Raw genomic sequence first — 27,905 nt, forward strand, 5'->3', positions numbered from 1 at the left:
ACACGTTGGTGAGTGTGAGTTCTACAACTTCACCACTACTGTTCAAACATTCGATCCGGCAGTCACCAATACCCTCGGCGCGCTTCTCGGTTCCGTCCGCGACAACTACATTCGAATGCGAAACACTTTCTAATCGCACAAAAAAGTTCACATCACTACAGATATGGGATGTCGCACCCGAGTCCAACAACCACGAACGCGCGAACAATGGACTTTTGTTCCGACGCACCATAAAGGTGAACGACTTTTCGTCGTTTTCGCGCACTTTTAGAACTCTTTTCTCTGCCTGCGCCTGCCTTTTCATTTCCAGATACTCTTGGCACTGTCTCTGCAGGTGCCCCTTCTGGCCGCAGAAAAAGCATTCCACGCCCCGTGCCCTCGTCTCGCCTACCGCTTTTAGAGCACGTTCACCGACAAAACTGTCGGTTCCATAGAGCTTCTCGCTCTCGTCGATGAGTTTCGACCTGACCAGGTCCATCGTCAATTCCTTGTCCGTACGGCTCTCCAACGCTGTGGTTAGGGTGTCAAAAGCCGATGGCATGCTCCGGAGCAACATGGCGACTTGCATGTGCGCCGAGAGCTTTTCACCAGAGTTTTCCAAACGTGCAAAAAGGTCTTCCATCCCGTACAAAAACTCCTCCATGTTCTCACCCTCCTGGTAATTTGTGCTGCAGACCTCCTTCAGCAGCGCAACTTTTCCGGTGAGACTCGCCTTGTGGTGGTGGGCCTTGAGCGCATCCCACGTGGTTTTCGCCGTTTCCTTGTCCATGATGAGGTTATGTTGATTGTCCTCCACCAATAACACGATGGTCGCCATTGCCTTGGCGTCCCCTTCGGTCCAGGCAGCTGTTACTGGATTTGGTGGTGTTCCCGGTTCAATGCGGTTCCATAAGCCTTCTTTCATCAGGATCATCTTCACTTTAAACGACCACGAGCGAAAGTTCCGGCTGTTAAGCCGAGTAACGCCAACTTTGGAAAAGTCCATTTTCGCTTTCCACGAAACTTCCCGTTTTTTACGAGTCTCGCACGAATTTACTATAACTTTTCGCGTCACGTTACTTTTCCCGAATTTCCCGGCCGTTCCAGTGGTGGCACATAACCTGTTGCAGGGTCTTAAACGTGGTGGAATTAGAACGTACTCGGAGTAAAAGGGAAACACAACTAGCTCGTGTGATACAAGAGGGAAGAATGATTTATTTGCTACGTGTATTGGCACAACTGCGTTGATGTCGATCAAACCAGGGCTGCCAGTAAGGCAGTCGACGAATCAGTCGATGTTCGGTCGAGCCAGTGGGCTCAACAACATTTAACAATATGTGGAGTCGGAGTCGACGCCAACCATTTGTTGAAAGCTGGAGTCGGAGTCGGAGTCGGCTAGAGTTGGTAGGCCGGAGTCGGAGTCGGAGTCGGAGCCAACCATTTGTTGAAAGCCGGAGCCGGAGTCGGAGTCGGCTAATCTTAGAAAGCCGGAGTCGGAGTCGGAGTCGTTTGAAATATGACCCGACTCCGCAGCCCTGATCGAGGTAAGTGCAAATATTTTTGAAAAAAAAATCATTTTCTGTCAAGAAGGACCGCGAATTTAATTTTTCAAAATTGATGTAAAAATCCATTTAAAGTCCTTTGTGATCATTGTACTCAAAAAAAAAAAAGCTTTGCCGTTGTGAACAGTAATATCACAAATTTAAGCTTAATTTTAGGACCCAATTGTCCAGCGCCAAAATTTTGCGTGGGACAAGTATAAGTTGATGGAGTGGATTTAATGTCTCAAAGCCATTATTAATCTTCTCATTGAAAAGTGCCGGCGACAAAATTGGGCGAAAAGTTCACCGCCCGGAGATCGCGAGTTGGCGCGAGCGAATGAACACCGCGAAAAAAGATTCGGGGTTGCATTGGGGTTAAATGATCATTTCGTCATTCGGTTTAATTTAAAAATAATTATTTTTTCGTAAATATCGCTACTTTGTTGCGATGTAATTCATTTTTACAGTAAATTAGGCATTGTTACATCAAATTTGACCTTTCAAACGCACTAGAATGGCCAAATTTTAAAACATCAATGTTTGCCAATTTGACCGTTTTACCCCCAATTCCCCTTGTAGAACAAAAGAAAAGTTCATCCGCGGTCTGTCAGCAGCGCGCTGTTTTGTTTGCTGGATCAACATTTGGAAATGTCGAACGTTGAAGGAAATCGCTCAAAAAATGGAAATTAACCGATTTCAAATGTTATGGCCGCAAATGAAAGGTAAGGGTGGCTAATTTTTTATTCCGATCTGTAAAACTAGTTCTGGCGAGGGTTCTGGGCACTGCGGCAATAGATTTTACCGGCGGGTTGCTTCCGTTTGCATTTGATTTGAGGAGAAGGTTTTTCAATCCACCAGGGGCTTATTCGGGGGCAACAGTTTCGGTAATCCGGAACTTCCGGTAAGTTTCATATTTGCAGTGTTTAGCATGAAAAACAAACTCAGACCAATCTTTCAAGTGTGCGCTCTTTTGAGGAGAGGCGCAAACCGAAGAAGAGCGCAACTCGGGGGAGCGTTATTTCGGGGTTTGAGCGCAAATCGAAGGAGCGTTATTGCAGGGTTTTGGCGTAAAATGGGATTTTCTTTTTTAATTTTATTTACAATTAAACGAAACATTTATATAACCACAAAACACTGATAATGGGCCATCCTCAAATCTGGGTATCCAAGAACTCCCGGATGTCATGGCCTAGATAGCTACCTGATCAACGGAGGTCTATATGGGTGAATTAACCATCGCTATACACTCAACCCCCGATGGTTGGTCACTTTTTCGTTTGACACTTTTTTAGTTTGTACCCCGTTGGTTGGTCAAAGTCAAACTAAAAAGTGACGAACTGTCACTTTTTACACGGCGCTCACGCACACTATCAAAACACACGTTTGGTAGTGTGCGTGAACTACGTGTAAAAGGGGTGTCAAACTAAAAAGTGACCCCGTTCGTCTGACAACAGTTGGTGTCAAACCATCGGGGTTTGAGCGTAGCTTCAGTGAACAACGATGGACACACTGGGGTACGTTGGATTGCTATAAGTCTTCTAAGAACTCCTTGATGTTATGACCTGGATATCAACCAGATCAACGGAGGTCTATATGGGTGAATTAACCATCGGTATAGCTTCATTTTGCTTCAGTGAACCACGATGGATACCCTTCGCCATGTTGGATTATTATGGGTCCTCCAGGAATTCCCGGGAGTTATGACCTGATGATCCAAGGCTGTATATCATAGGTACTCACGATCCTGCTTTGCATTAGTGTGAGTGCATGACTCCGTGCCACTAAAACCAAAACAATAACAAACGAACAATGGACCGTGCCAGGAAAAGCAAAACATAAACAATGTCACTGGCAGTGGAGTGAGAGAGTCAGAGATAACGATTTTGACAACCGCACTACTACACACTCGCGAGTACCTTAGGTAGAAAGCCATGCTGATGATCTACCTAATCAACGGGGGTCTATATGGGTGTATTAACCATTGTAACTATAAGCTTTTTTAGACTAAAAAAAGTTTTTTATTCAAACCTGGTCATAACTTAAAACTTTGCCAATGGTTGGTATTCAGAAAATCTTATCTCAAGATACAGATTTGCGAAAACATTCACAGCACTTGTGTATAGACAGACACCATTTTGTATGAAGAATATGAGGCAATAGTGCACAATAACTATTATGGTCATAAAAAAACATCAATGGACAAGGTTTCATACAAATCTGAAAATGCAATCAAAAGTCGATTTGCAATAACGAAAGGAATTAAATACTTTGTTGAATCCAAATTAACGCCTCATTTTTCTGTTATGTTTCTGTTTCAATTGGGCCCAAAGGTGAATCTTACATTTGTGATATTATTGTTCACAACGATAAAGCTTATTTTTCTGAGTACAATGACACTTTGTACGACCGAGAAGGATTTAAAATCGATTTTAAATCAATTTAAAAAAAATCACAGCTCGTTCTAAGCGGACCTTAGTTGATTCATCAAAAAAATGTTGTCCTGTCCTATTTTTTGCATTTAAATGAAAAAAAAAATTATCAAAAATGGGTTTTAATCTGTTTTTTACCGTTGAACATAACAATTGACTCAGGGCTTTAGGACCCTATTGTCTATATGGGTGAATTGATCATCGGTGTGGCTTCAGGTAGCTTCAGTGAACAACGATAGATACTCTGGGGTACGTTGTTATCGATCATCCAAGAATTCCAGGAAGTGATGACCTGATGATCTACCTGATCAACGCGAAACTATATGAGTATATCAACCATCGGTATCGCTTCAAGAAGCTTCAGTGGACCATGATGGACACTTTGCACCATGCTGGCCACCCTTACCTTTCATTTGCGGCCATAACATTTGAAATCGGTTAATTTCCATTTTTTGAGCGATTTCCTTCAACGTTCGACATTTTCAAATGTTGATCCAGCAAACAAAACAGCGCGCTGCTGACAGACCGCGGATGAACTTTTCTTTTGTTCTACAAGGGAAATTGGGGGTAAAACGGTCAAATTGGCAAACATTAATGTTTTAAAATTTGGCCATTCTAGTTGAAAGGTCAAATTTGATGTAACAATGCCTAATTTACTGTAAAAATGAATTACATCGCACCCCCGAATCTTTTTTCGCGGTGTTCATTCGCTCGCGCCAACTCGCGATCTCCGGGCGGTGAACTTTTCGCCCAATTTTGTCGCCGGCACTTTTCAATGAGAAGATTAATACATTTAATGTAGTTTATTTATTGCTTTCTAGCTTTTCTGAGACAGATTGATTTAGGGACCAACAAAGTGGTTAAATCAGTACAAAAGTTATTTTATTGTTTTCTACATATCTCGAAATATATTTGCTTTGAAAATATTCCTGAAATCGAGAAATAATGGAGCCGGTGCTTACGTCAATCCGCGTTAGCTACCTTGAAATTCCATTTACAAGCATTTCAGAAGTTGACATTTTTGTCTCTTACGTCGGTTTGTGGTGTGTTGAAAGTAAATTTGATTCACAATGACAAGAAGCATTTATAATTACTATTTCCGATACCTATTTTGAATTACTTGCTGAGTTCCCTCGACTTCATAGGAAATTTTCTTCAGAAAATTTTGATAACAATTATCATCCTGAAGCATCCAAGAAGCCACAGGCAAATTACTTCGACGTGTACCGCGAGGTGACTACGTGCGCGATTCAAGTACCAGCGAATCCGTGATTAATGAACCATAAATACCTCCAACAACAACAACAACAACAACAGCATCGGTTTGACATTAAGGACCAACAAAGCAACCAGCGGAATTGGGTCAATGTCTTTCTGGCTGGTCCAGACAAGACACAACAACACAATGAATGATGATGAAGCATCACACACAGAGCCAGAAAGAGAGAAGGAGAAGAAAAACAACTTTTGTTGCACCCCGATGACATTGCGTTGCTCGCGATGCAATGCATTTTTATGCATATTATGATGTGCGTTTTGCATCGTTAAATGAAAATTAAGAAGGAGTAGAAGTTGAAAACTGGTTGAGAAGTTTTTTTTTTTTAATCGAAATTATCGAAGAGCAAGTACAGAGCTCAACCATAGAGCTGCAGCTGTTCACATTGAAAAAATAAACTCGTTTCACGTGCGGCGATGCAACGCGTTTCGTTTGCAGCACCAGAAACGGATATATTCTGAAACTTTGCATCGAGAGCCGGTCGTCGTCGTTGGTCCAAGGATCCAAGTTCTCGTTAACCTCTCTGTGCATTGAGCCCCTGCCCAGGGTATATTGAAGGCTGACCGGCCGGTTGGGGGTTGCATCGCCACAAGGCGAAAGCAAACGCACTTTTTGAAGTGCTTTTGCGTGGAAATTCAGAGATTCGTTTTGAATGAGTATAGTTCATTTAGAGAAATACTAAATATACAACATTTCGTTCTTTCGAAAGTTGTGACCTCGGTGCTATCCGTGCCAACACGTTTGCAGAAGTTCTGTTCTGCCTACATCAACTGTAAATAAATACTGCAGAAATTGTTGTCCTAGGTTTGTTACATTCAGTGATTGCTTTTCAGTCAAAATATGCACGCTCAATTTTATTAAAATTAGTTCCCTTTGATGGTTCCCTTTGTTAATTTCGATCAGCCTATAGTTAGCAAGTAGCCACACGTAGAAAAATGGGTTCCCAAAATCGTGAACAAGCGTTCATGAATTTGGGAACCACGAACTAGGTGTCCAAATAATCGAAACTCCAGATAATCGAGGATTCGGATACAAACGTTCCGTTTTTTCGATTTGTTTATGTCAGGTATGTGAAAGCAATTTGTAGAATTCACCTAACCGAGCAATCCACAGCCTGATACGTACGGCAGCGTTGACCACGCCAAGACCTTGGCGCCTTAACATTTTTGTTGTACACACGATCGTCGATCGAAACATGATCGCGAACAATTGCTTTTTCGCGCGCGCGCGCACGTAACCTACACTAAAATGCTAAACTTGCCAAGGCCAATAATCGCAACAAAAAAAAATCGCGAAACTCTCCAAAAGGTTCTGGAACTGCGAGCAATCGAAAGCGTATCAAAAAGTAGTTTCCTCAGAGGGTTTTGATTGCAAAGGTATCATTTCAATTTTTCAAATTGAGATTTCTAAAGTCGATCTTGGAACACTTCCTTCGATTAAGACAATTGAGCAAATAATGCAATTTTTCGAATTCCAAAGTCGATATTCATAAAATATGTTTTCTTCCAACAAGAAGCTTAGATTCGTTAACGCTAATGGTCTGCCTTAGTCAATCAACTCGACAGTCTGAGAAATTGTGAACGCCATCGGCAGTTGCCTGGCCTGCACAGAAAAAACAATTATCAGCTGACATTGGCCGAGGTCGCCGGCTTCTTCCTCTGACGGGGTGTCTGTATTTGAGTGTTCGTTCTAGTGTTAAGATAATGGAAGCATTATTGCACTCACGTTCGTGTGCACATGTCTTGATTGAATTGTTCGAGTTGAGGATGGTTTGGGGCGAAATTTGGACAACAAAATGCACTTATCAGCTGATTAGAGCTTTCGTTGAATGTCTTATCAATACCATGGTTCGATGTTCCAAAAATAAAGCGATTTTCGCAAAATCAGCTTAATGTGCTTTTTAAACCTTGCAAAAAATGATATAAAATTGAAATAAACAAACGAGAACTACACACCCTTCTCCACCATAATAGCTCTCAATTAAATCAATATATGCGAAAACGCTTCGTTTATGACGACGCGACGGCAAGCAACAAACAACTGCGAATAATAATAAACAATTATGACGTGTGTTGAAGGAGGCGTCACGCCACCGTCCGTTGGCCGAATCAAGTGGACACATCTATCCATTCATCTGTCCGTCCATCCGTCATTCGAGGCGCAACAACGCGGTCAGTTCTATTTATCCACCCGGCGAGTGTTTGTTGATCTATGGCGAAACGAGCTTAAGTCATTATTTTTTGCTAGTTTGGTGCGGGAAAAGATTCTCTTTTAACCATGTACTATTCACGAAGGTAAATTTGATAACAGTAGTTTATGCAACAAGTTGCAAAAAGAGGATTTTTTCAGCACGAGTCGTACATTTATCCAACGAGGTTCACCGAGTTGGATAAATACGTCGAGTGCTGAAAAAATCAAGTTTTGCAACGTGTTCCATACAACATTTTTTGCAATTTCGAAAAACACCAATTGAGTGAAATTTTAAGTCGAATTTTCATGTATTTTGTCAATAAATCGTTTAAATCAAAAAAATGTTGAAAAGTGTTACTTTTCGAAACAAGTACTGAAAAGTTCAACTTTTCAGCACCCATTTCAGTGCTGAAAAGTAGAACTTTTCAGCATTTATTTTGAAAAGTGTTGCTATTCGATTCTTATATTTTTGGTACAGAAAAGTAGGCTATTTCGTCGTTCAAGAATGACAGGAAAAGTAAGTAGTTTCACGACGGAATTGCAAAAAAATACTTTTCAGAAAAATATGCCTATTTCTAATTTGACTTTTTCGCTGAAAGTTGAATTCCCAAAATACGTATTTTAAACAACCATTTCAAATCAAATGCATTTGAGGATAACATGTGTTTTTTTGTGATCGCCGAGTATTTTAACTTTTTTGTTTGAATTGATATTTTTCGGCGAGAAATTATAACACTATTTTAAACGTTTTTTCATACGTTTCGGCTTAATTTCTTCCTTTCGGCAATCATCAGAACTTAAAAATCTCTTCCAGATTTTCCAGATAGTCCATGAACCACTTGGACACGTTTTTAAAAGGTATTTTTCGAAAAGCCCCCCATACAAAAAATATTTCCGAAAAGCAAACAATTTTCCTTTTTTGACTTTGCTGATCGTACTGCTGGTTGCTAGATACAGCATTGGGATGTATATATTTTTACTAACTGAAAATGCAAATGAGATATTTTTGCAAACAGGGTCAGTACTAGGCCCTCATTTCTCAACTCGCGATATCTCGATAACTATTAGAATTCTTGAAGAATAAAAAATATCGATGCCCGTGTGCTCTCTTGTACTATCTAGATAGGAATCCCAGCAAGGTTGGTACAAGAGGGACACCGGCATCGATATGTTGTTGAAGTTATTTTTTATTTTTTGGCGGTTTAAAAAAAAGTCGTGTTGAAAATATTATAAACCACAAAATAAATAACATTAAATAAAATGAAAGATACGAAACCTTTTAGAAAAAAAACTCAAGAAATTTTTGTTTTTGTTGGTATTTTGAAGTTTCAACAGAAATTTAAATTTGCAACTTCATTTTGGTGGTACCTTTTTTAAGTATATTAAAACATGTATTTGCCTGGGGACCATCCATAAACGACGTGTACATTTTTTTTTAAATCTCGAACCCTCGTCTATACGAAAAAAATCTTTATGTATGGAGCGTGGAACGTGTCCACGTGATTTATGGATAGTACCCTGGTTGGTATTGACAAACCATTTTAAAAACTCAACTCATTTAGGGAAACCGTGGAGATTTTTCCTTATCTCCTTAAAAAAGTGGAGCAACACATCTTGTCAATAAATGGCTGTTATGGTGGTGAGAATTTGGTTCAAGAGGAATTGGTTCTATTCCCAATTATCAATTCCTAGGCAACTTGAGCTTAGACAATGATCACATCACATGGCGAAATCCAGTCTGTAATCGAAAAGTCGGTACAAAGTTGTAAGTTCTTTAAAAAGATCCCATATTATCTCATTGAATAATCTTTGGATTCCCCCATAATCCGGAATCCGGAAGACCAGTCACATCTTACGATAAGAGCCACCGAAACGCATTGACCTCTTGAGCAAAGCGCTTCATCTTCTTTCTAAAGGGGGAAGAACGCAGGCAAATTCCTCGCGCGCGCCATTTGGATTTCCATAAAATTTGAATTTCCGATTAAGCCGGGGCGTCGATCGCAAAGAAGCAGATGATGATGATGATGGATTGGTGGTGTTTGAAGTTTGTTGTTTTCGGGGGTAGAGAGAAAAAATATTAGCGCTCCTCTGTCCGGCCGGAGCTTCTGCTGCAGCTCATCGGACAGTAGTCGAGAGGGACTTTGAAACGAGTTTGTACAATTAATTCAATATTTGACGAGGGGGGGCACACCAACCACCACACAGTGAGACGTTGAGACAACCAGACAGAGAGAGAGAAGCAGGAAAAACGCCGGGTCTGACCTTGATCTTGACGTAATCACACACTGACTTAGACGGTTGCAGTGCCGGGGCCCGGGCCCACGAGGAACCGGTTTTTCGTAGGCCGCATGGAAATTTGCGGATTGGAGTGATTTGTGTGTGTTGTTTTATCTAATTTTTTTTTTTTGATCAATTGAGAGGCTTGAGCATGAGGTATTGAGATTTTGTTACAGGTTCAACGGCCTGTGGTAGAGGGGCGATAAGCCGAAATTTGAGTACTTGTGAGGAAGGCTTTTGTGTTCCTCTAGCAAATATTGCAAATACGTTCAAAGAGTTAATACTGCGACGACAAATTTAATGAAAAACGGCGCCGTCAAGTGAGCAAAGGTCATCCGTATGATCGTTAAACAGACATTACTGACGACATCACATCACATCAAGTCAGTCTCCAGATTAAATCACACAAACACACAAGGTCAAGGTCGGGGCCACTTACCGGTCCGTATGTTGGAGTTCCTCGGATATATGGCCAGTCGTCCAATGGTGAGGCTGCTACGAACACTGCGCATTTTCGCTGCCTTTTAGACGAACCTAATGTCGCACTCTTTAGCTCTGTTACGGTACACACTCTTAAATCCCCAACACAAACAGAGATGTTATTTTCACAGCTTGGAATCTCTCACACAGCACTGCCCTAATTGATACGATTTTCTTCTTCTCTTTGAGTCTCCAATAATTGATGATCGTCCAACTTATGCACTTTTAATTTCTGGAAAATAAAATGAAAAATAAACAAAATTAGTAATGTTGCATCAGCAGATTTAGTTCAGATTAAAATCTACCCTTTCCCAGCGAACTTAGCTTCTATTGTTGGCTTTTTGCGTTCTCCGCCGTTTTAAAATTACCTTCTCTCGTCACCAGAAGAGTGTGTCTCAAAACCGCGCGCGCTAACAAACCGCGAACAACGACGCGTTACATCACAAACCTCTCGATCAAACTCATACCACCTTCCCTCCTAAATATGAGTCTCGGTGTTCACGACTCGTGGTGGTTCAGAGAGTTCACCATTACACGAATCTATACCTAACAGCTACAAAAACTCACGATCACGATCGAGAGATTCTGTTTTGCTTCCACCGATCGAGATCCTGGCGTTGTTTTTGGTTCTACTTTCACTTTTTTTCTTGTTTTACTTTTTGAGTTTCGATCGAGTCAACCCGAGACCGATCGACCGTACAGCTTGGTGGTTCGATCACGATTAAACCGGAGCCACCGACCCGACTCTACGCCTCGAAGCACAGGTCGCTTTGAGACGTGTACACGAGCGTTCTTTACGATGTTTACCAACGCCAGACGGCGGCGGCGGCGGCGACGCGATGACGAAGCATTATTTGATCGAATTTATGTTGGGTTAAAGTTGAGACTTTGGTTGTATTTCTGCGTCACATCAGTACCAAAAAAAAAAGGTTTTATTTGCGTTCTGATTAGATCTATTTTAGTAGAGATATGTCGAAGATCGCCAGATTTTTTTTTTTTTTTGGGAGGGTGGTCCAGCCGCACATTGTTGATGTTGAAACCTCTTAACTGGGCCCTCGTCCTGTCACGTCCGTCAGTAGTCTTGTCGTACATTACAACAAGAATCAGATCTGTCAATGAATTGGTACACTTCGACCAAATAAACACTGACGCTGAATGGATCTGACTCTAGAATAAATGCACAGTTGTGTGTTATTCATAAGTCCAACTTATTCAATTATTCATTTAAGTCCAAATATTCATTTGCTAACTACTTTGGATTGAAAATCTAAATTTTAGTCTAAAATCCTCTAAACTTAATGTTCAAAACTAAACGTTCCTTTAACTGTTGTCTATCAAAAAACAGTATAAATTGTGAACTGATATACAAATAGGATAGAAATCGCGATTTGAAAAAGAAATGACCATTTACGTCAAAAGATCCGTTTCCTCAATTCGCAACAATGGTCAATACAACCATAATCCGAAAACCGTTAGTTCAACAGATCAACGAATTTTGTCCGATATCATTACATTATTGATTGATCGAGACTCTATGGACAATTTGACATAAAAGAATGCCTAGTATTCTACATCAATCAAAGTTTATTGACAGCATTACTCTTACTTAACAATTGCAACGAACTTAAACATCAAATAGATTTGGAAAGCATACAGATTTACTTTAAATGCTAATGCTAAGCAACAAATCAATTGTACTATCCTAAAGTCCCACCTAAATCCCACATTGTGATAGTGAAAAAGTCACAGAAGCAGCGGTGTCTTGTGCAATTGTGATATTTTCACTATCGGAGAACTACCTAGTTCACGAAGACAGCTTATCGGTCAACGCTTAAGCCCTGGGCTGCGACAAAGCGAGTTCTCGTAGCATGAAGTGGTATCCATAGTGCTTATAAAAAAGAATTTATACCCAAATTTTAACTAATGCACTAGGATCAAATCATGCCCATTGACTTTACAAGGCCCAGGGTGTCGAAGATCGCTAGATTTATAAAATTATATACAGTCCAGACTCGATTATCCAAAGGCCCCTGAAAAATTTCACTTCGGATAGTCGAATCACGTAAAATATTATTTTTTTCTTTGTCTTATTTTTTTATTTTCTAGCTTAAGTATGCCCCCTAACTATGTTAGAGTGATTTAGAATTTTTAAATTCAAGGTGGCTGCCTATATGCCGGAAATATTAAAAAAAAGCATATTATTATTTAATAGGCAATTTTATTTCAATTTTTACTTAAGTGGGGTCGCAGATTTCGAATTTGATGTTAAATAAAAACAAGAAAATTAAAAAAAAACGAAAACAAAATGTTTTGTTCGTGATTTGAATACCCGAAGTCCCATACAAACCTTCGGATCGGATTTCTGTGGTTTAAATAACCAATAGGCCACAAACATCTTGAGATTTTTCGATTTTTAAGTTTGTATTTTTTGCTTTGCATGAAACTTTGTCCGTTCATTCCCTATAATAAGAAGTCTTCATACAGTTGTGGGGGATGGTCATACATAATGGGTACGTAAATATATGAGAGTCTGTATCTTAAGAGAGGATTTTCTGATGGATTATAACTAGTATTATTCAGAAAATTAGTTACACTCTGACAAAAGTTACCCATTTCTTTAATAACTTTTTTTCTCTTAAAGTTGGATTCCCAAATTACGTATATTTTCGAAACTTTAAAAATCGAAAAGTACTTTACCGAATTTTTAAAAAAGTGAACCGTTTTGGAGTTACAGTCCTTTTAGGTTATAATTTTCGCAAATTTGAACATTTTTCGATTTTTTTTATACTTTATAAAGGAAATCCACATCTGAAAAAATATTTTTGGAAAGCAGAGCAAATTTCCAAAAACTATTTCTCCGAGACTTTGAAAATCGGACAGTTAGTTTATGAGATACTACAGCCTCACACAGAATTCGAATCGATGAAAATTAGTTTTTCTATGTGGCAAAAACTAAAAAAAAATATTAAATGTTTTTCGGAGAAATGGGAATTGTGTAGGAAACGAATTGAGGCGGATTTTAAATTATTTCAAATATGACCCTAGTATTTGTCCCTATTTTGGCACTACTAAGCCGAGCGCACTTTTAATTTGATGTATTCTCAAAGGCTGCTATAAGCAGCCTTGCTTATATTACATGAATAAGTTGGCTAATGCTCGTACTAAATCACAATTTTGATAGAAATATTTTATATCGCTGTATAAGCCCGAAATACTAAAGACACATTCCGGCGTAGCAACGTAACGAAACGGAATGAGAAATAGCAAAATTTTGACCCTTTTCGGTTTCGTACAAATTAATAAGTCATGTTTTAGTTATTATAAACATTTATTATTGTTTATCTAGCAGCTGTGATAAATAATTAAAATGTTAGACTTATCAGTCAAAACGTGTCGTTTTTGTCGCTGGAGAATGTGTCTAATACATTTTTCGTCCCTATTTTGGGTCTATTGCTCCTAGGATACGTGCCTATTTTCGACCTACCTTCTGAAATGCACAATTAAGTTTGGTAGACCTAAAATAGGTACTAGGCCCAAAATAGGGTCAAATATCCTAATTCATTGATTATATTTAAAAAAACTATTTTGATTATTATTTTCTGTTTTTTTTCGTTTATTTTATTTGAACATTAACAGTTTTTTACGAAGATAATATTTTTATTGCATTCTCTCAAAAAATCTGAACATGATTTTTCTGGAAATTCCATATTTGTTCTAGTTTTCAAAAATGAGCTGTACTTAGGATTTTTTTGAAAAGATTATGTGTGTTTTTACTTCTTTTTAAAAATTACCAGTTTTTTTTAATATTTAAAAAGGGAGAATTTTCTAATGATTTGGTATTGTTTTAATTCTGTTTTAGATTTTTGTTGATTTATTATTTTTTTTTAAATAAAACATTTCTTTGCGAATAAAATTAAATTTGAATGGGAGGTTTTGCATCTTTTTTTTGCATTATTTTAAATATTGAACTTTGAAAAATAATTTAGTTTTCAAATAATATTTTGTGAGATTTTGTTTTCTTTTAGGGAACAAAAAAATACGTCATCTTCAACGTGTTTGCTTGTAAAAAAGATCGTCAAAATTGATGCAAGTTACTGATAATTTTTTTTAGAGAATTCGCATGTACGAGAGTTGAAAATTAAAGGGGGACACAAGTTCTTGAAAATAAGCCAAGGGAGTGGGAAATGGTTCGAAAAATGGTTTATTTAAAACAAAAATCTTCATCATGTTTTGACACTTTAAAAGATTTTTTTTGTAGATTTCTAGATTTCTGCTAGGTTTTTTTTTTTCAGAAAAATTAACAATTGGGTCCTAAAATGAAGCTTAGATTGCTGATATTATTGTTTACAGCGATAAAGCTAATTTTTCTGAGTACAATGACCCTTTGTACGACCACAAAGAGTTTAAAATGGATTTTTAAATCAATTTTGAAAAATTATACTCGCGGTCCTTCTTGACAGAAAAGCTCCTACTTGACAGCTCGTTCCAAGGGGACCATAGTTAATTCATCGAAAAAATGTTGTCTTGTCAATAACTTTTTTGCATAAAAATGAAAAAAAAGATCAGAAATGGTTTTTAATCGTGTTTTTTACCGTTGTACATAAAAATTGACATAGGGCTTTAGTACCCAATTCTCGAAAAACAAATATTGTTGTGTAATATTTATTTATGCTGTAAGTTTGTGCATTCTTTCGATTTTCTCTGAAAAATAAGTGATTTTCAAACAGCAATTTAACTTTTTCAGTCTGCACGAAATAGATTGGTCATGCTCATGAGTCGCAATTCTGCAATAATTTTTCAATTGAGAGAATCCATGACTGATTTTGCTTATTACAGAAGTATTGTATGATTTTGCTGAACACTCTGTATCATAAAAAAAAACTTTGAATATTTCCATTCTTTTAAACAGGAACATTTTGTTCTCATTATTTCAGACTTTGTGGAGAGAGAGGGAGGTTGACATTTCTAAAAAAAAAAAGTGTCTCCCTTGTTTATAGATTGCACCATATTAATTTGAAAATGGCTTATAACTTGAAAACAGTTCATTTATTGTTTTTTTTTAAATTTAAAGTGCTAATCAATTGAACTAATAACAAGGAAAGGGCCAAGCACACCAAGTCGATCAGATACATAAAATTTTGGTATGAACAGTAAATAAAATTGTATGGAGACTATTATGAACTAACTGTATATACATTTTGTCTAATATAATTATTTATAAGCGAACGTTTTTGATAAGTATAAAATAAATAGCTTAAAACAAGATGTAATTTTCGTTAAGAAATCATGCCTTAGTCCAATGACTTATTCCAAACATTCAAACTGGACATAATTCTTACATATTCAGCAGAAAAAAAAGCTCGATCATAAGCAAGCAAAGAATAATTACTTCGTCCAGCGAATAACCTGTTCTTTCAGCACTTGCTTCCTACCAAAAAAAGATATCAGTAATGGTAAGGAAGGATATTGGCAATATTTTTTTTACGATCGTTCTGAACACAAAACAAGTTTTCTTGAGCTGCTTTTTTGTACTTCACAGTGCAAAATTGCGTACTTTCTCATTTGACCTTCCATGCTGATAAAGCAATTAAGACAACTTTAGTCCAAAGGTCAAACGAAATTCCTGGGAGGTCAATCAATTCACCGGAAGCTGGACCATCCCAGAGAGAACCACCATTTGTTTACAAAACACTAGATCTTTTGCTAGAGAGTGGGCAGTTTTCCAAATTTTCCACCTTGCAAGTGCGCGGAAAAACAAATCACTTTTGCGCCGCGGCCACTTGCGCTCGGAGGTGATTACGAAATACTATTTACTTTCGCCTCAGCTTTTGAAACCAGTGGATCAACGCGTGCGGAGAGTTCCACAGCCCAGCTAGAGTGGTCACAGCGAGGGGAACCTGCGCAACTGGATGAGGAGGAGGCCACGGCCACGGACAGATGGTAGAACGGAACGACTTTAGGAAGAAGAAAACAATCTAACTCAATTACGTCGCCATAAAACTGTTACAATAATTCTTTGCCGGCTACTCCTTGAGCTCAAGTAATAAGAAAAACAAGCACAAAATTCGTCTTTTAACATGTGTATTGAACCGATTGATGGTGTGAGTGTGAGTGTGTGTGTGTGTGTGTGCGTACAACATCTTCCTGATGCTCTTCTTCTTGCTCTCTCTTTTCTTCTTCTTTCGTGCTCCACACGCCCTTTCGGCATCTCGCAATTTTCCGTTTTCTTCTTCCTCCTTCTTTTTCCTTCCCCAGCTCTTCTCACTTTGCCTCCTCCTCTTGCTCTCTCACTTGCTCACCCTTCGATCGCCAATTGCCGCGTGGCGTGTCGCCTTTTGCCCGCGTCCGCGCGGGATTCTTCACCTCGGCCCGACCGGCCAACATTTCCACTCACGAGCACCGCCGCGGAGCAAGCGGATTCCACGTGCCTCCGCCGTCGTCCAAACTTTCTCCCCGCCTGCGTTGATCTTGCGGAGATTGTTCACTCCCAACATGCCGCGCGCGCCGGCGTGTTCCGTCCAATTCTCCAATGCAGCAGGCCGGCTCCGGTGCCGATTCGTACCTTCGGCGCAGATGTCGTCATCCGTCATTTTGGCCCTACAATTTTCGTTTCGGTGAGCAAAAGGTGCAAAAGATGCCCACGTGTAGTAGATTTCATTACCTCGCCGGCGGACGGCGCCGGTTTTTCTTCCCGACGAGGGCCAGTCACGGTAGATGCTTCCTGAGGACGTGAACCTCGGGCGTCCTCCTGCGGGACTTCACAACTTTACGGCGGGGCGAGCACTTTTCGCGGAGCAGAACAACTGCGCACACGGTTTGCGTGGAACTTCTTCCACCGCACGACCGCTCCTCACGTTGGCGAACACTGAATGAGCTTTCCTTTTCAGCGGAAGTGAGCGCGCACGGCTGTGTGAGTGCACAGCGGCCAGACAATCTTGTCTGTCAAACAAGCAACGTTGACGTTCGCGTGGTAGCGGGGGGTGATTTACAAATTTCGCACAGACTTTTCACATCAAAATATACAGACTAAACATAATTGCTATACAACCCTGCCATTTGGGAAGAATTTTCCGTGTGGGATGACAGTCCCACACGGAAAATTCTCAAAACAACTTCCGCCAGAAAGCTTGCTGGAGACCGTCTGACCCGTGACCTACGTCACATACTTAAACTAGACCAAACTCAAAAATACTAAAGTGCGGAAGCCCAAGGCTCCCCAGATCGTGTTGATCGAAACATAACGGTACTAACGATACACAGCAGCGTAATCTGCTCAGACAGGTGGTCAGATGGTCATCTCCTGCATGACCCAAAACGTCTCCAGCTTAACTCCCACAATGGCTACCTCTCCTGAGCCTGACAGCCAATTGCCTACAACTGGCTTCAACTCCTCACTGTTACCGCCTAGCGTTTTTTGTTTTCTTCTTGTTCACAGCCTACTCCTACTGCTGTCATAGCTTGTTCACTGTAGCAGACTCTAAAGTACACACATTTAACAAAAACTAGCTAAATTTCCTGATTGGGTTCGTTTTGTTGGGCGCCATGTTACAATAATTCTTTTCCGGCTACTCCTTGAGCTCAAGTAATAAGAAAAACAAGCACAAAATTCGTCTTTTAACATGTGTATTGAACCGTTTGGTGGTGTTAGTGTGAGTGTGTGTGTGTGCGTACAACATCTTCCTGATGCTCTTCTTCTTGCTCTCTCTATTCTTCTTCTTCTTTCGTGCTCCACACGCCCTTTCGGCATCTCTCACATTTCCGTTTTCTTCTTCCTCCTTCTTTTTCCTTCCCCAGCTCTTCTCACTTTGCCTCCTCCTCTTGCTCTCTCACTTGCTCACCCTTCGATCGCCAATTGCCGCGTGGCGTGTCGCCTTTTGCCCGCGTCCGCGCGGGATTCTTCACCTCGGCCCGACCGGCCAACATTTCCACTCACGAGCACCGCCGCGGAGCAAGCGGATTCCACGTGCCTCCGCCGTCGTCCAAACTTTCACCCCGCCTGCGTTGATCTTGCGGAGATTGTTCACTCCCAACATGCCGCGCGCGCCGGCGTGTTCCGTCCAATTCTCCAATGCAGCAGGCCGGCTCCGGTGCCGATTCGTACCTTCGGTGCAGTTATCGTCGTCCGTCATTTTTGGCCCTACAATTTTCGTTTCGGTGAGCAAAAGGTGCAAAAGATGCCCACGTGCAGTAGATTTCATTACCTCGCCGGCGGACGGTGCCGGTTTTTCTTCCCGACGAGGGCCAGCCACGGTAGATGCTTCTGAGGACGTTAACTTCGGGCGTCCTCCTGCGGGACTTCACAACTTTACGGCGGGGCGAGCACTTTTCGCGGAGCAGAACAACTGCGCACGCGGTTTGCGTGGAACTTCTTCCACCGCACGACCGCTCCTCACGTTGGCGAACACTGAATGAGCTTTCCTTTTCAGCGGAAGTGAGCGCGCACGGCTGTGTGAGTGCACAGCGGCCAGACAATCTTGTCTGTCAAACAAGCAACGTTGACGTTCGCGTGGTAGCGGGGGGTGATTTACAAATTTCGCACAGACTTTTCACATCAAAATATACAGACTAAACATAATTGCTATAAAACACAACTCGTCCGGAACCATCCAGAGCGAATTTTCGAACCTTGCCCAATGTGATCCGTTCCGGAAATCCAGAAATCCGCCTCCCCTCGAACTGGTTACGACATCCAACGCAATTCAAGCCGCGGCAGACATTTTAGTTTCTCTTTTCTGCCTTCTCCTTCGAGAGCTCAGAACGCAGCAAAAAAATAAAAGTTCCAACAAAGAATCCGGGTGCTGCGGAACGTCCCGGAACTCGTTACCTTGCGATGCGCGTCGATTCCGATTCTGCGGGTTTCACCTACCAGCTGCTGGTTAGAACAACACGGTTCGCGGATTTCACACGACGTCACACGGACACACAACTAGAATTTAGAAGGGACCGAAAAAATCGCTTCACATGGAGCTGCTTTTGCACGGAGGAACAACACTTGGGCAACTGCGACGGACGACGGACGACGGGGATTTGGAAGAGAAAAATCACTTTGACAGTTGTCTCTCGTTCGCTCGTTTGCACGCAAATGTCGCACAGCCCTACCGCGGGTGCCAACTTGGGCGGAGTTTGTACTGCGTTCGCGATAGGTCTGTTGGGGATTAGTTGCAGACTTGGAAGCAGATAAAAGCAAGCAAAACTGATCTAGATAAAACCACTAAAAACGATTTTTTTTATGGGATTTCCGACTTTTTCGCAAGCTTGGAAGCTAAACTAACGGATTAGGTTGGAATTCAGTTTTATTCGGTTAAAATAATGTAATTACAGTAGCAATTTAAATCAAAGTTAATGCTCAAACCGAGTCCGGTACACATTTCAGCGCTTTGGCTCGGTTGAGCTTTGCGTTCTCCGAACGAAGCACATCGTACAGCGTATTGTAGTAATCCAACATCGCTTCACCGAACAGCTCCCCCGGGTAATGGCCGTCACGTACCAGCGTCTGAACCATACGTTGCATCATGAGCAGCTCATGGGTCTCGAGACACCCGAGTGCAATGTTTTCCAATTCCCGTGCTGCTTTACGAGAAATTGAGCGCACTTTATTGCGAGCCTTGCGCCACTTGGCTCCCTCCGGTCCTTGGTCACAGACCACGCACATACACTGGAAGTCAAATTTGGTCCCGCCGTTTTCGTCCCACCAGGCCGACGCACAGCTTGTGCAGATCTGGTCACCCTTTCGGATGGGGCGCAGTACGATGACCTTGATGCTTCCGGAATCGATCTGGGCGGTCACGTTGGGGTCGCACGAGTGGTTTAGGAGGGAAGCGATGGGGGAGAAAATTCCCTGACATCCCTCACTTTCGTTACCTTGATTAAGAAGCAGCGATTTGGCCACACGGCCGTGAATCAGCAGGCAGCGAAGCATAAAATTACGCTGCGCCTTGGTACGGAAGATCGATTGGACCAGTGGGTTCTTCATGAAAATCGAATAATAGGTAGCTGCATGCAGCTTCAAGCCGTGGTCAAGATTGGAATTGTCCTGCTCAGGATTTGGTTTGAACTGGTGCAGTACCTTAAACACGTCCAAAGGATTCGGGTTGGTGAGATCCAGTTCAAGCGGGTTAGAACCGACGGCAGCATTTGCCATGCAGTACTTCATCATTTCGGTGACGTTGTCGTTGAACGCCGTCAAGCCATAAAAGAACAGCCTTGCCATGGCCATCATATTATTCGCGGTCACACTCCACAATTTCGTAATCACGCAGCATTCGAACCGATGATTGGTCCGGAAATCGTCCTCGCGGCACTTTTCGCCACAGTACATAACTGCAACACAGGAAGGGCACGGAATCAAACTTTTCTCAAACATGGATCCACAGTGGCAACAGCTGAAAAAGGATCGCCCAAACGACACGAAACAAAGCTCGCTCTTCTCATCCAGAATAACGTCTCCGATGTTGAAGTCACGCTCGGCCACCAGACCACGGCCCATCTTCTCATAACGCTTCATTCCGATTCCCTTGGCCAGGAAAGGAATCTTCGGATTGACCTCAACGTTGATGTCCAAGAATGAGTGTGGGACAGTGCCCTTGGAGTGACCACCGGCGATTCGTTCCTTGCAGTTGGCTTCCCGTGCAACCAGTTTTGGCAGCAACCTTTCCGGATAGTGGTTCTTCCTGGCCAGATCAATGTTGTACAGGGCAAACTCGTACTCCTCAATTTCGTAATAAATCGCAGATCTGCAAAAAATAGAACATCATTCCTCAAAAACCCACAATCCAAAAAAACCAACCCATTTACCGATTGGCGTAGCCGATGCCCAGGTGTTCCGACAGATTCTCCGCGAAGCAAATGCTTCGGTTGTACTGCCACAGCGCGTCGACGAACCGTTTTTCCAAATAGGCACGATTGCCAAGCTGACGGTGGTGAACGGCCAGCGTGTTGTCCTTGGCGGTTTCAGCCGGTTCGCTGATCAGCGCGTCATAGCGCGCCACAAAGTCCCGGTACACCGAGATGTCCGCGTTCCAACAGCGGCGCATCTCCAGGAACCACCGGAGCTCGAGCCCGGTGAGGGTTGCCCCCGTAGAAATGTCTTCCATTCTTTTCAAAATGTACCTTCAATTATGGAATGGAATTTAGATAAAACGAACTTTTTTAATGTAAATTATTTGCCACGTACTTTTAACACGAGCTGCACGAGCTGGAAGAACTTTGTTGTTTTACTTTTGGCGCCAAAACGACACAACTACTTCAAAACAAAACGGTCAAACACTCAAAATCAGAACTATCCCAAAACAGGGTACTTTCGACCCTTTTTCAACTTCATTCTTGGCATAAAAATAATGAATTCTAATAATCTAATAATTAAACTCAAAAATTCTAATTTTCAAAACTTAACAAATCCTAAAATTTTAAAATTCCAAATTTACAAAATTCTCAAAATTTTAATATTCTAGAATTTTAAAATTTTAAAATTGGGTCCTAAAATGAAGCTTAGATTGCTGATATTATAGAGTTATCTAAGCTCGAGCTCACGCACACTAGCACCACTGACGAACTGACGTGCCACGCGCAAACCACTTTTGACCGCAGCTGTCTTCTTCTTGTTTGGCGTTTTTGCTCCTAGCGAACAATCTGTCAACCGATTTTTCTCTCTTCCCTCTCTTCACTAGCTCTCTTCTCTCTCTTCGCGCCAATGTTTACATGCAATGTATTGTTGAATTCAACGTAAACTGACACACGCTTTCGCCGAAACGAACAGCGCGCTCCAAAATCGTTCTGAGCGCATACTTTTTTGAAACGACGCAGATTACAAATTGAAGCATAATCGCAATATCGAAAAAACGTGTGGGAGAAGGAATTAGTTTAGCGAACCTGAAGGTAGATGGAGTTGGTGTTCGCTGGAGAATTTGCGGTCAGAATTTTCTCAATAATATGTATGGGGTGGCACGTCAGTTCGTCAGTGCTAGCACGCCATTTGTTTTGCTGGCCGGTACAAAATTTAACCTCACTTTTTTTCGTGTACGTGCTACGTGCGCACGTAGATATCTCGATTGTTTACAGCAGGGGTGCTCAAAGTTTTTGGAGGCCGGGCCAAATTTGAAGCTCAAATGACCTTGCGGGCCAAATTAACAAAAAAGGTTGTTAAAAAAAATAAATTACGTTATTTTAATGTAAAAGATTACATTTCTGTCATTTAAAAAACATGTCTATTTAAAATTATAGAAACCACAAAATAACGGGTTTCTATCGGTATTGTTGATTTTGTTGTTTCTGGTATTTGAAAAAAAAAAGTTTTTAGCTGAATGTACTTGTGTTTTCAAAAAAAAAATTAATGTTTCGTTTTTATATTTCGAAAATGGTGGTGACATTACATGTTGAACAAATCATCTATAAGTTAAGTGTGGCTAATGAAAAATCGTTGAGAGCCAGAATTTCAACATTTGAATGAAAAAAAACTTTTAGAAAATGTTTTAAGCTTCCGTATAGTTAACCTGCAATCATTATTTTCAAAAAAAGCGAAAAACATTTATTTATTTCATCGAAAATTCACTAAAATTCAAATTATTTTTAAGAAACCCAAACATGCTCAAATGTTTTTAAATGCAAAGGAATGCATATTTAATTAATTTCAGCTGAATGCATTTATATTTCATTTTTTTAGTTTTTTGGAAATATATTTTTGCTGCTGGTTTTTCGAGCCAATTTTTTAATAATGGTGGAGGGGTGGGTTGATCGACGAAAGCTTTGTTTAATATTTGCTGCAAACTTGATCCTCCGATTTCCAAATTTTCTCTGCCTGAATCAGTTGATAGTCAATCAGATTCGTTATCTAACTGTAATGAGTTCGAATCCCTAAGGAAGTGCTATGTTAGTTTGAGGGTCAGTTCATCAAAGGGTCAATATGCCTTGGAAATTAATAAAGAAAACTGTTATTTTTGCAACTATTACAGAATTCTACCTAAGTCAAACTTGAACGTTTTTTTTTTTTTTTTTTTGATATTTCTAAAATGTTTGATGAAAGTTTTGACGATATTTACTAGTTTCACTCACATTGAAACGTGTGAAATTGTTTCATTTATAAAATATGTTGATCAAATTATTTGTATCCTAAAGTGGGGATCAAAATGTTGATAAATCATAAGTTACTTTTTATTAACAAAAAATAAAAAAGATTAGCATATAAAAGCTTAAAATAAACCTTAATTTTGAAAAATTATAAATTCACTTTACAAGTGATCAACGGGCTATTTAACATGATCATTCAAAATGGGTCCGGGGGCCACAAAATATCACCTCGCGGGCCATACTTTGGGCACCCCTGGTTTACAGCGATAAAGCTTATTTTTCTGAGTACAATGACCCTTTGTACGACCACAAAGAGTTTAAAATGGATTTTTAAATCAATTTTGAAAAATTAACCTCGCGGTCCTTCTTGACAGAAAAGCTCCTACTTGACAGCTCGTTCCAAGGGGACCATAGTTGATCCATCGAAAAAATGTTGTCCTATCAAAAAAAAAATTTTGCATTAAAATGAAAAAAATGATCAGAAATGGTTTTAAATCGTGTTTTTTATCGTTGTACATAAAAATTTACATAAGGCTTTCTAGTCAGAAATTTACCAACACATTCAAAGTATGTTTACATGACAGCTGGACGTTTGTTTGCATCAGATCTCCTATCTCTTTCTAGCAAAAGTTTTTTGTCAGGCGTCTTCTAGCTGTGTTTTTTTACTGACCGCCCGATAAGTCAGCCGACATACTTCGCAGGGTTGTGACAGTTACAGCTCGGTCATTGTTTGCATCAAGACACTGTGACGAGAATTTCGTCATTTTAGGGTTAAATTATATGTTTTTCACTGGGCCTAGAAAGCCTTATAAGGCTTTCTAGTCAGAAATTTACCAACACATTCAAAGTATGTTTACATTACAGCTGGACGTTTGTTTGCATCAGATTTCCCTAGAGATTTCCTATCTCTTTCTAGCAAAAGTTTTTTGTCAGGCGACTTCTAGCTGGGTTTTTTTGACTCACCGCCCGATATGTCAGCAAACATATTTAGCAGGGCTGTGACAGCTCCAGCTCGATCATTGTTTGCATCAGGACACTGTGACGAGGAGTTCATCATTTTTGGGTTAAACTATATTTTTTTCACTGGGGCTAGAAAGCCTTATAGGGCTTTAGTACCCAATTCTAAAATTCTTAAAATTCTAAAATTCTAGAATTCTAAAATTCTAAAACTCTAAAATTCCAAAATTCCAAAATTCTAAAATTCTAAAATTCTAAAATTCTAAAATTCTAAAATTCTAAAATTCTAAAATTCTAAAATTCTAAAATTCTAAAATTCTAAAATTCTAAAATTCTAAAATTCTAAAATTCTAAAATTCTAAAATTCTAAAATTCTAAAATTCTAAAATTCTAAAATTCTAAAATTCTAAAATTCTAAAATTCTAAAATTCTAAAATTCTAAAATTCTAAAATTCTAAAATTCTAAAATTCTAAAATTCTAAAATTCTACAATCCTAAAATTCTAAAATTCTAAAATTATATTATTTTTGTATTTTTGTATTAATGTGTTTTTGTATTTTTGTATTTTTTTTATTTTTTTTGTATTTTTAGTTTTTTTGTATTTTTAATTTTTGATTTTTTTTATTTTTGAATTTTAGATTTTCTTTTATTTTTGAGTAAAAAGTGTTTTTTTTATTTAGGTCACCCTGGCAGCAGCAGCTTCCCAGAATCACCGTTAGACGTCGCTAAAGCTGTCAAAATTTCTCTGACGTTTGACAGATATCGCGTCAGATCTTCGTGCCGTCAGCTCGCGAGTCGAACAGCAATCTGTTTTCGCCTGAATTTTTTTTCTATTATTGGAGGAGGCATCGGTAACAAATCCTGATCGGACCACCGGAACCACCACCTTACTACCAGAGAGCGCTCGCGGGGCGGTCCTCACAAAATGGAAGCGCTGGTCGAGAACGCGGCCAGTCCGGCGGCGCGATTCTACTGCCACTCTTGCTCGGTGGAAATCGATCGTGTTTCGTCGGTGAGTAACTTCTGTGTCTTTTTTTTTCCTCCGTCGTCGTCGATATTCCGGTGGAAGTTGGGGGAAGAGGACGGTTCTGATTGTGGGCTTTTTTTTTGTTGTTGTTGCAGGATTTCACCTGTCCACACTGCTCGCAAGGTTTCATCGAGGAGCTACCGGCGGTTAACAATCCGCCCTCGCCACCGCCGGTTCCGCCCGAGCAGGATTCGAACGATTTTATCAATCCACAGGCAATAAGATTAGCTAGCGAGATCTTTAGCAACAGTATTCTGTCGCCGTTGCTGCTTTCGACCAGTGGTCCACGGGACTCGGATTCGGACGGGGCCGTTTCGTTGGGCGATGTCGTGGGAGGAGATGCGGGCGGTGGAGGTCCTACGGCGGTGCGGGTTCTGGGCCGGCACCGCAATCGTGGCCGTCGCGGCATTCAGAACGTTAACAACTTGGACAATATTCTGCGCGAGATACTGATATCGGTGGCGGACGGCGCAAACGGTGGAGTTGGAGGGACGCCAATGTTCTTCATGGGAAATCCGGCGGATTACGCGTGGGGCCGGGAGGGACTGGACACGATCGTGACACAGCTGCTCAACCAAATGGACAACACCGGTCCGCCACCGCTGGAGAAGGAGAAGATTGCCGAAATTCCCAAGGTCACGATCAGCGCCGAACAGGTCGACATGAAGCTGCAGTGTTCCGTGTGCTGGGAGGATTTCCAGATCGACGAAGTGGTCCGGAAGCTGACCTGTGCGGTGAGTTAACCGGGGGGAAATTGTCACATTCAATCGCGCTTATTTCATTAATGATTTTGCAGCACGTTTACCACGAGACTTGCATCATCCCCTGGCTGGAGCTGCACGGAACGTGCCCAATCTGCCGCAAGAGTCTGGCCCCGGAGCAGCAACCGGACGAGCAGCGAGGACTGGCCGCCGCTGCCAACGCCGTGGCCAACACGCTGAGTAAGTTCAGGTCCCCCGTCTCGAATGTTCGAATGTCCAACCGTCCGTTTGTGTGTCTGTCCCCCCGCAGGATCTCTTCACTCCGATGCGTTCCCCGGTGCCGGCGCGAGCCAGTCGTCCTCGTCGTCCGTGGACGAGGGTGGCCCCTCCACGTCTAGTCTACACATTGATTTCAGAGAGCCACTGCTTTCGTTTACAGCGCGTGCGGCGGCCGGCGATTCCAACGGTCCGACGCCGGCCGGCTCGACTTCCGGTGGCGGGGCGGCGGCGTCGTCCAGCAGTAATAGCGGAACGGGAGGTGGCGGAGCTGCGGGATCGTCAAACAGCAGGTATCGGGATGACGATGGCAACATCGATTACGAGTTTGACTAGGGATCCGGAACCGGCACGAAGCTGTGTGTGTGTGCGCGCGCTTGTGAGTAAACCAAAAAAAACACAATTAATTCCTTTTGATTTTATTCTTTAACTTTGCATCGGATTGAAACGTATCTGCCCACACACTCTATTTGAATAGTTTTGTTGTTTTATTTAAGCGTGCCTATTCTGTTTCAACATTCAACTAGGAAATCTAAAAATAAAATCAACACCGAAATACCGCTTCTCACGATTGTCACGATTAGTTCTTTATCATCTGAGTTGAACCGCAACAAAAAAAAAAGCTTGCACCCGACACAATTCTTTGATTATTCCACACACACGATGGCTGGTCTATCCTTAAGAACTGTGCTATAGTAGAATATTGCAGAGGAAAAGTAAGTAAATTAAACTAAACTATGTACTAAGAATAAGTGAAAAGTGCGCATATAAGAAAGAGAAAAAAAACCCTAAATTTTCAGATATTAAACTATTGACAAACAACAAAACAATAGTCACATCAAACAAATCTTCTAAATATTGCTTTTATTATTGTGTAACATTCGCTAAATATTCCCACATTTTGATTTATTAACCTCCAACCGCGATTCAACCGAACTATTCTTTTTTATCTGTGGGAATCCGTGCTTTTGAGAAGAAAACAAAAAAATATCCCAAATTTGGCAAAGACAAGAGGAAGCAAAAATATTAATAAGCAAAACAAAAAAAAAAAAAGCATGCGACGAGTGATGGTGAGTGCAAGCAAAGTCAGCTACAAAAGAAGCAAGAAAAATAATAACGCATATTTTTATGGTTAAGTACTACAACACGTGACTAAACAAACAAACACACCTTTGAGGATGGTATAAGAAAGAAATAAGAAGAAAAAAAACAAACTTGCAAAGATAGGAAACTAATGAATAAAATAAAAAGTTTTGGAGGGAACCAATCGAACGGTGTTTTATTGATTAGATGAAAAAAATCCTTCTCATGGCATCTAAGCTCGGCAGGCACATCGTCGAAATATTTGTTGTCCTTGAAAATCAACAACTTCATGGTGTCAACCAGGACTAGCAACAATCGAAGCAACCATGTCATCTCATCTGAATCTTGTCATCATTCCTAATCAAACACTTGACCGAGATGAATATCAGCAGTTAACCTTCTTTTGCCTTTTCTTCAACATTTGTTTGGGGGTTTTTATGAGCAATTTTTGTTCATTGACTTTTACTGCCCATGTTCGCATAAATGTCCCATATGCAAAAACGGCAACCTGAGAAAAACGCAAGGCAAGTTTGTCCCACACATAAGGCTACGTGTTAAGTTTTCACGAAAAAACTGGATTTCCTCCAGATTTCTAGAACAAAGTACTGGATGTTATATGCTTTTCTG

General features: G+C 40.8%; 3 protein-coding genes across 6 annotated transcripts in view; 1 reads left to right on the top strand and 2 right to left on the bottom strand.

The window, feature by feature from the left end:
• The window catches only part of LOC120414317 (ATP-dependent Clp protease ATP-binding subunit clpX-like, mitochondrial), a 32,780-nt gene extending 13,626 nt beyond the window's left edge, over nucleotides 1–19,154 (bottom strand). The window contains exons 1-2 of one of the 2 annotated variants that reach the window (XM_039575454.2): nucleotides 18,997–19,154; nucleotides 10,132–10,404 (exon numbers count right to left, since the gene is read on the bottom strand). In XM_039575454.2, coding sequence (XP_039431388.1) covers nucleotides 10,132–10,204 — 73 coding nt within the window. In that variant the 5' untranslated portion in view covers nucleotides 10,205–10,404; nucleotides 18,997–19,154. Of the gene's footprint in view, nucleotides 1–10,131; nucleotides 10,405–10,540; nucleotides 10,850–18,996 lie in introns of those variants that run through there. The other variant, XM_052709444.1, reaches the window with a different exon arrangement.
• Nucleotides 18,997–21,471, bottom strand: LOC120414365 (SET and MYND domain-containing protein 4-like). The gene is made up of 3 exons (XM_039575529.2): nucleotides 21,346–21,471; nucleotides 20,967–21,281; nucleotides 18,997–20,905 (listed from the first exon to the last, which is right to left on the bottom strand). The coding sequence occupies exons 2-3, from the start codon at nucleotides 21,263–21,265 to the stop codon at nucleotides 19,519–19,521; spliced, it is 1,686 nt and encodes a 561-aa protein (XP_039431463.1). The 5' UTR covers nucleotides 21,266–21,281; nucleotides 21,346–21,471; the 3' UTR covers nucleotides 18,997–19,518.
• A 3,484-nt stretch (nucleotides 21,472–24,955) lies between these two features.
• On the top strand, nucleotides 24,956–27,463 carry LOC120414341 (E3 ubiquitin-protein ligase Iruka). Of its 3 annotated transcripts, XR_005605070.2 has the most exons (5): nucleotides 24,958–25,203; nucleotides 25,314–25,952; nucleotides 26,015–26,159; nucleotides 26,230–26,911; nucleotides 26,996–27,463. XR_005605070.2 is itself a non-coding variant. In XM_039575497.2 (4 exons), the coding sequence occupies exons 1-4, from the start codon at nucleotides 25,117–25,119 to the stop codon at nucleotides 26,529–26,531; spliced, it is 1,044 nt and encodes a 347-aa protein (XP_039431431.1). In that variant the 5' UTR covers nucleotides 24,956–25,116; the 3' UTR covers nucleotides 26,532–27,463. The 3 variants fall into 3 exon arrangements, 2 of the variants coding, with proteins under 2 accessions (XP_039431431.1, XP_039431429.1); XM_039575497.2 differs by having other exon boundaries at nucleotides 24,956–25,203; nucleotides 26,359–27,463; XM_039575495.2 differs by having other exon boundaries at nucleotides 26,230–27,463.
• Nucleotides 27,464–27,905: the final 442 nt, after the last annotated feature.

Source organism: Culex pipiens, chromosome 3 (assembly GCF_016801865.2).
Source record: "Culex pipiens pallens isolate TS chromosome 3, TS_CPP_V2, whole genome shotgun sequence".
Classification (NCBI taxonomy): Eukaryota; Metazoa; Arthropoda; class Insecta; order Diptera; family Culicidae; genus Culex; species Culex pipiens.

Excerpts from the sequence above, each read along its gene's own strand:
- LOC120414341 (XM_039575495.2), top strand. The coding sequence starts at position 25,117 with ATGGAAGCGCTGGTCGAGAACGCGGCCAGTCCGGCGGCGCGATTCTAC. Across the intron at positions 25,953-26,014 it reads TCCGGAAGCTGACCTGTGCG|CACGTTTACCACGAGACTTG; the intron begins GTGAGTTAACCG and ends ATGATTTTGCAG. Across the intron at positions 26,160-26,229 it reads CGCCGTGGCCAACACGCTGA|GATCTCTTCACTCCGATGCG; the intron begins GTAAGTTCAGGT and ends GTCCCCCCGCAG.
- LOC120414365 (XM_039575529.2), bottom strand. The coding sequence starts at position 21,265 with ATGGAAGACATTTCTACGGGGGCAACCCTCACCGGGCTCGAGCTCCGG. Across the intron at positions 20,906-20,966 it reads GGCATCGGCTACGCCAATCG|ATCTGCGATTTATTACGAAA; the intron begins GTAAATGGGTTG and ends TATTTTTTGCAG.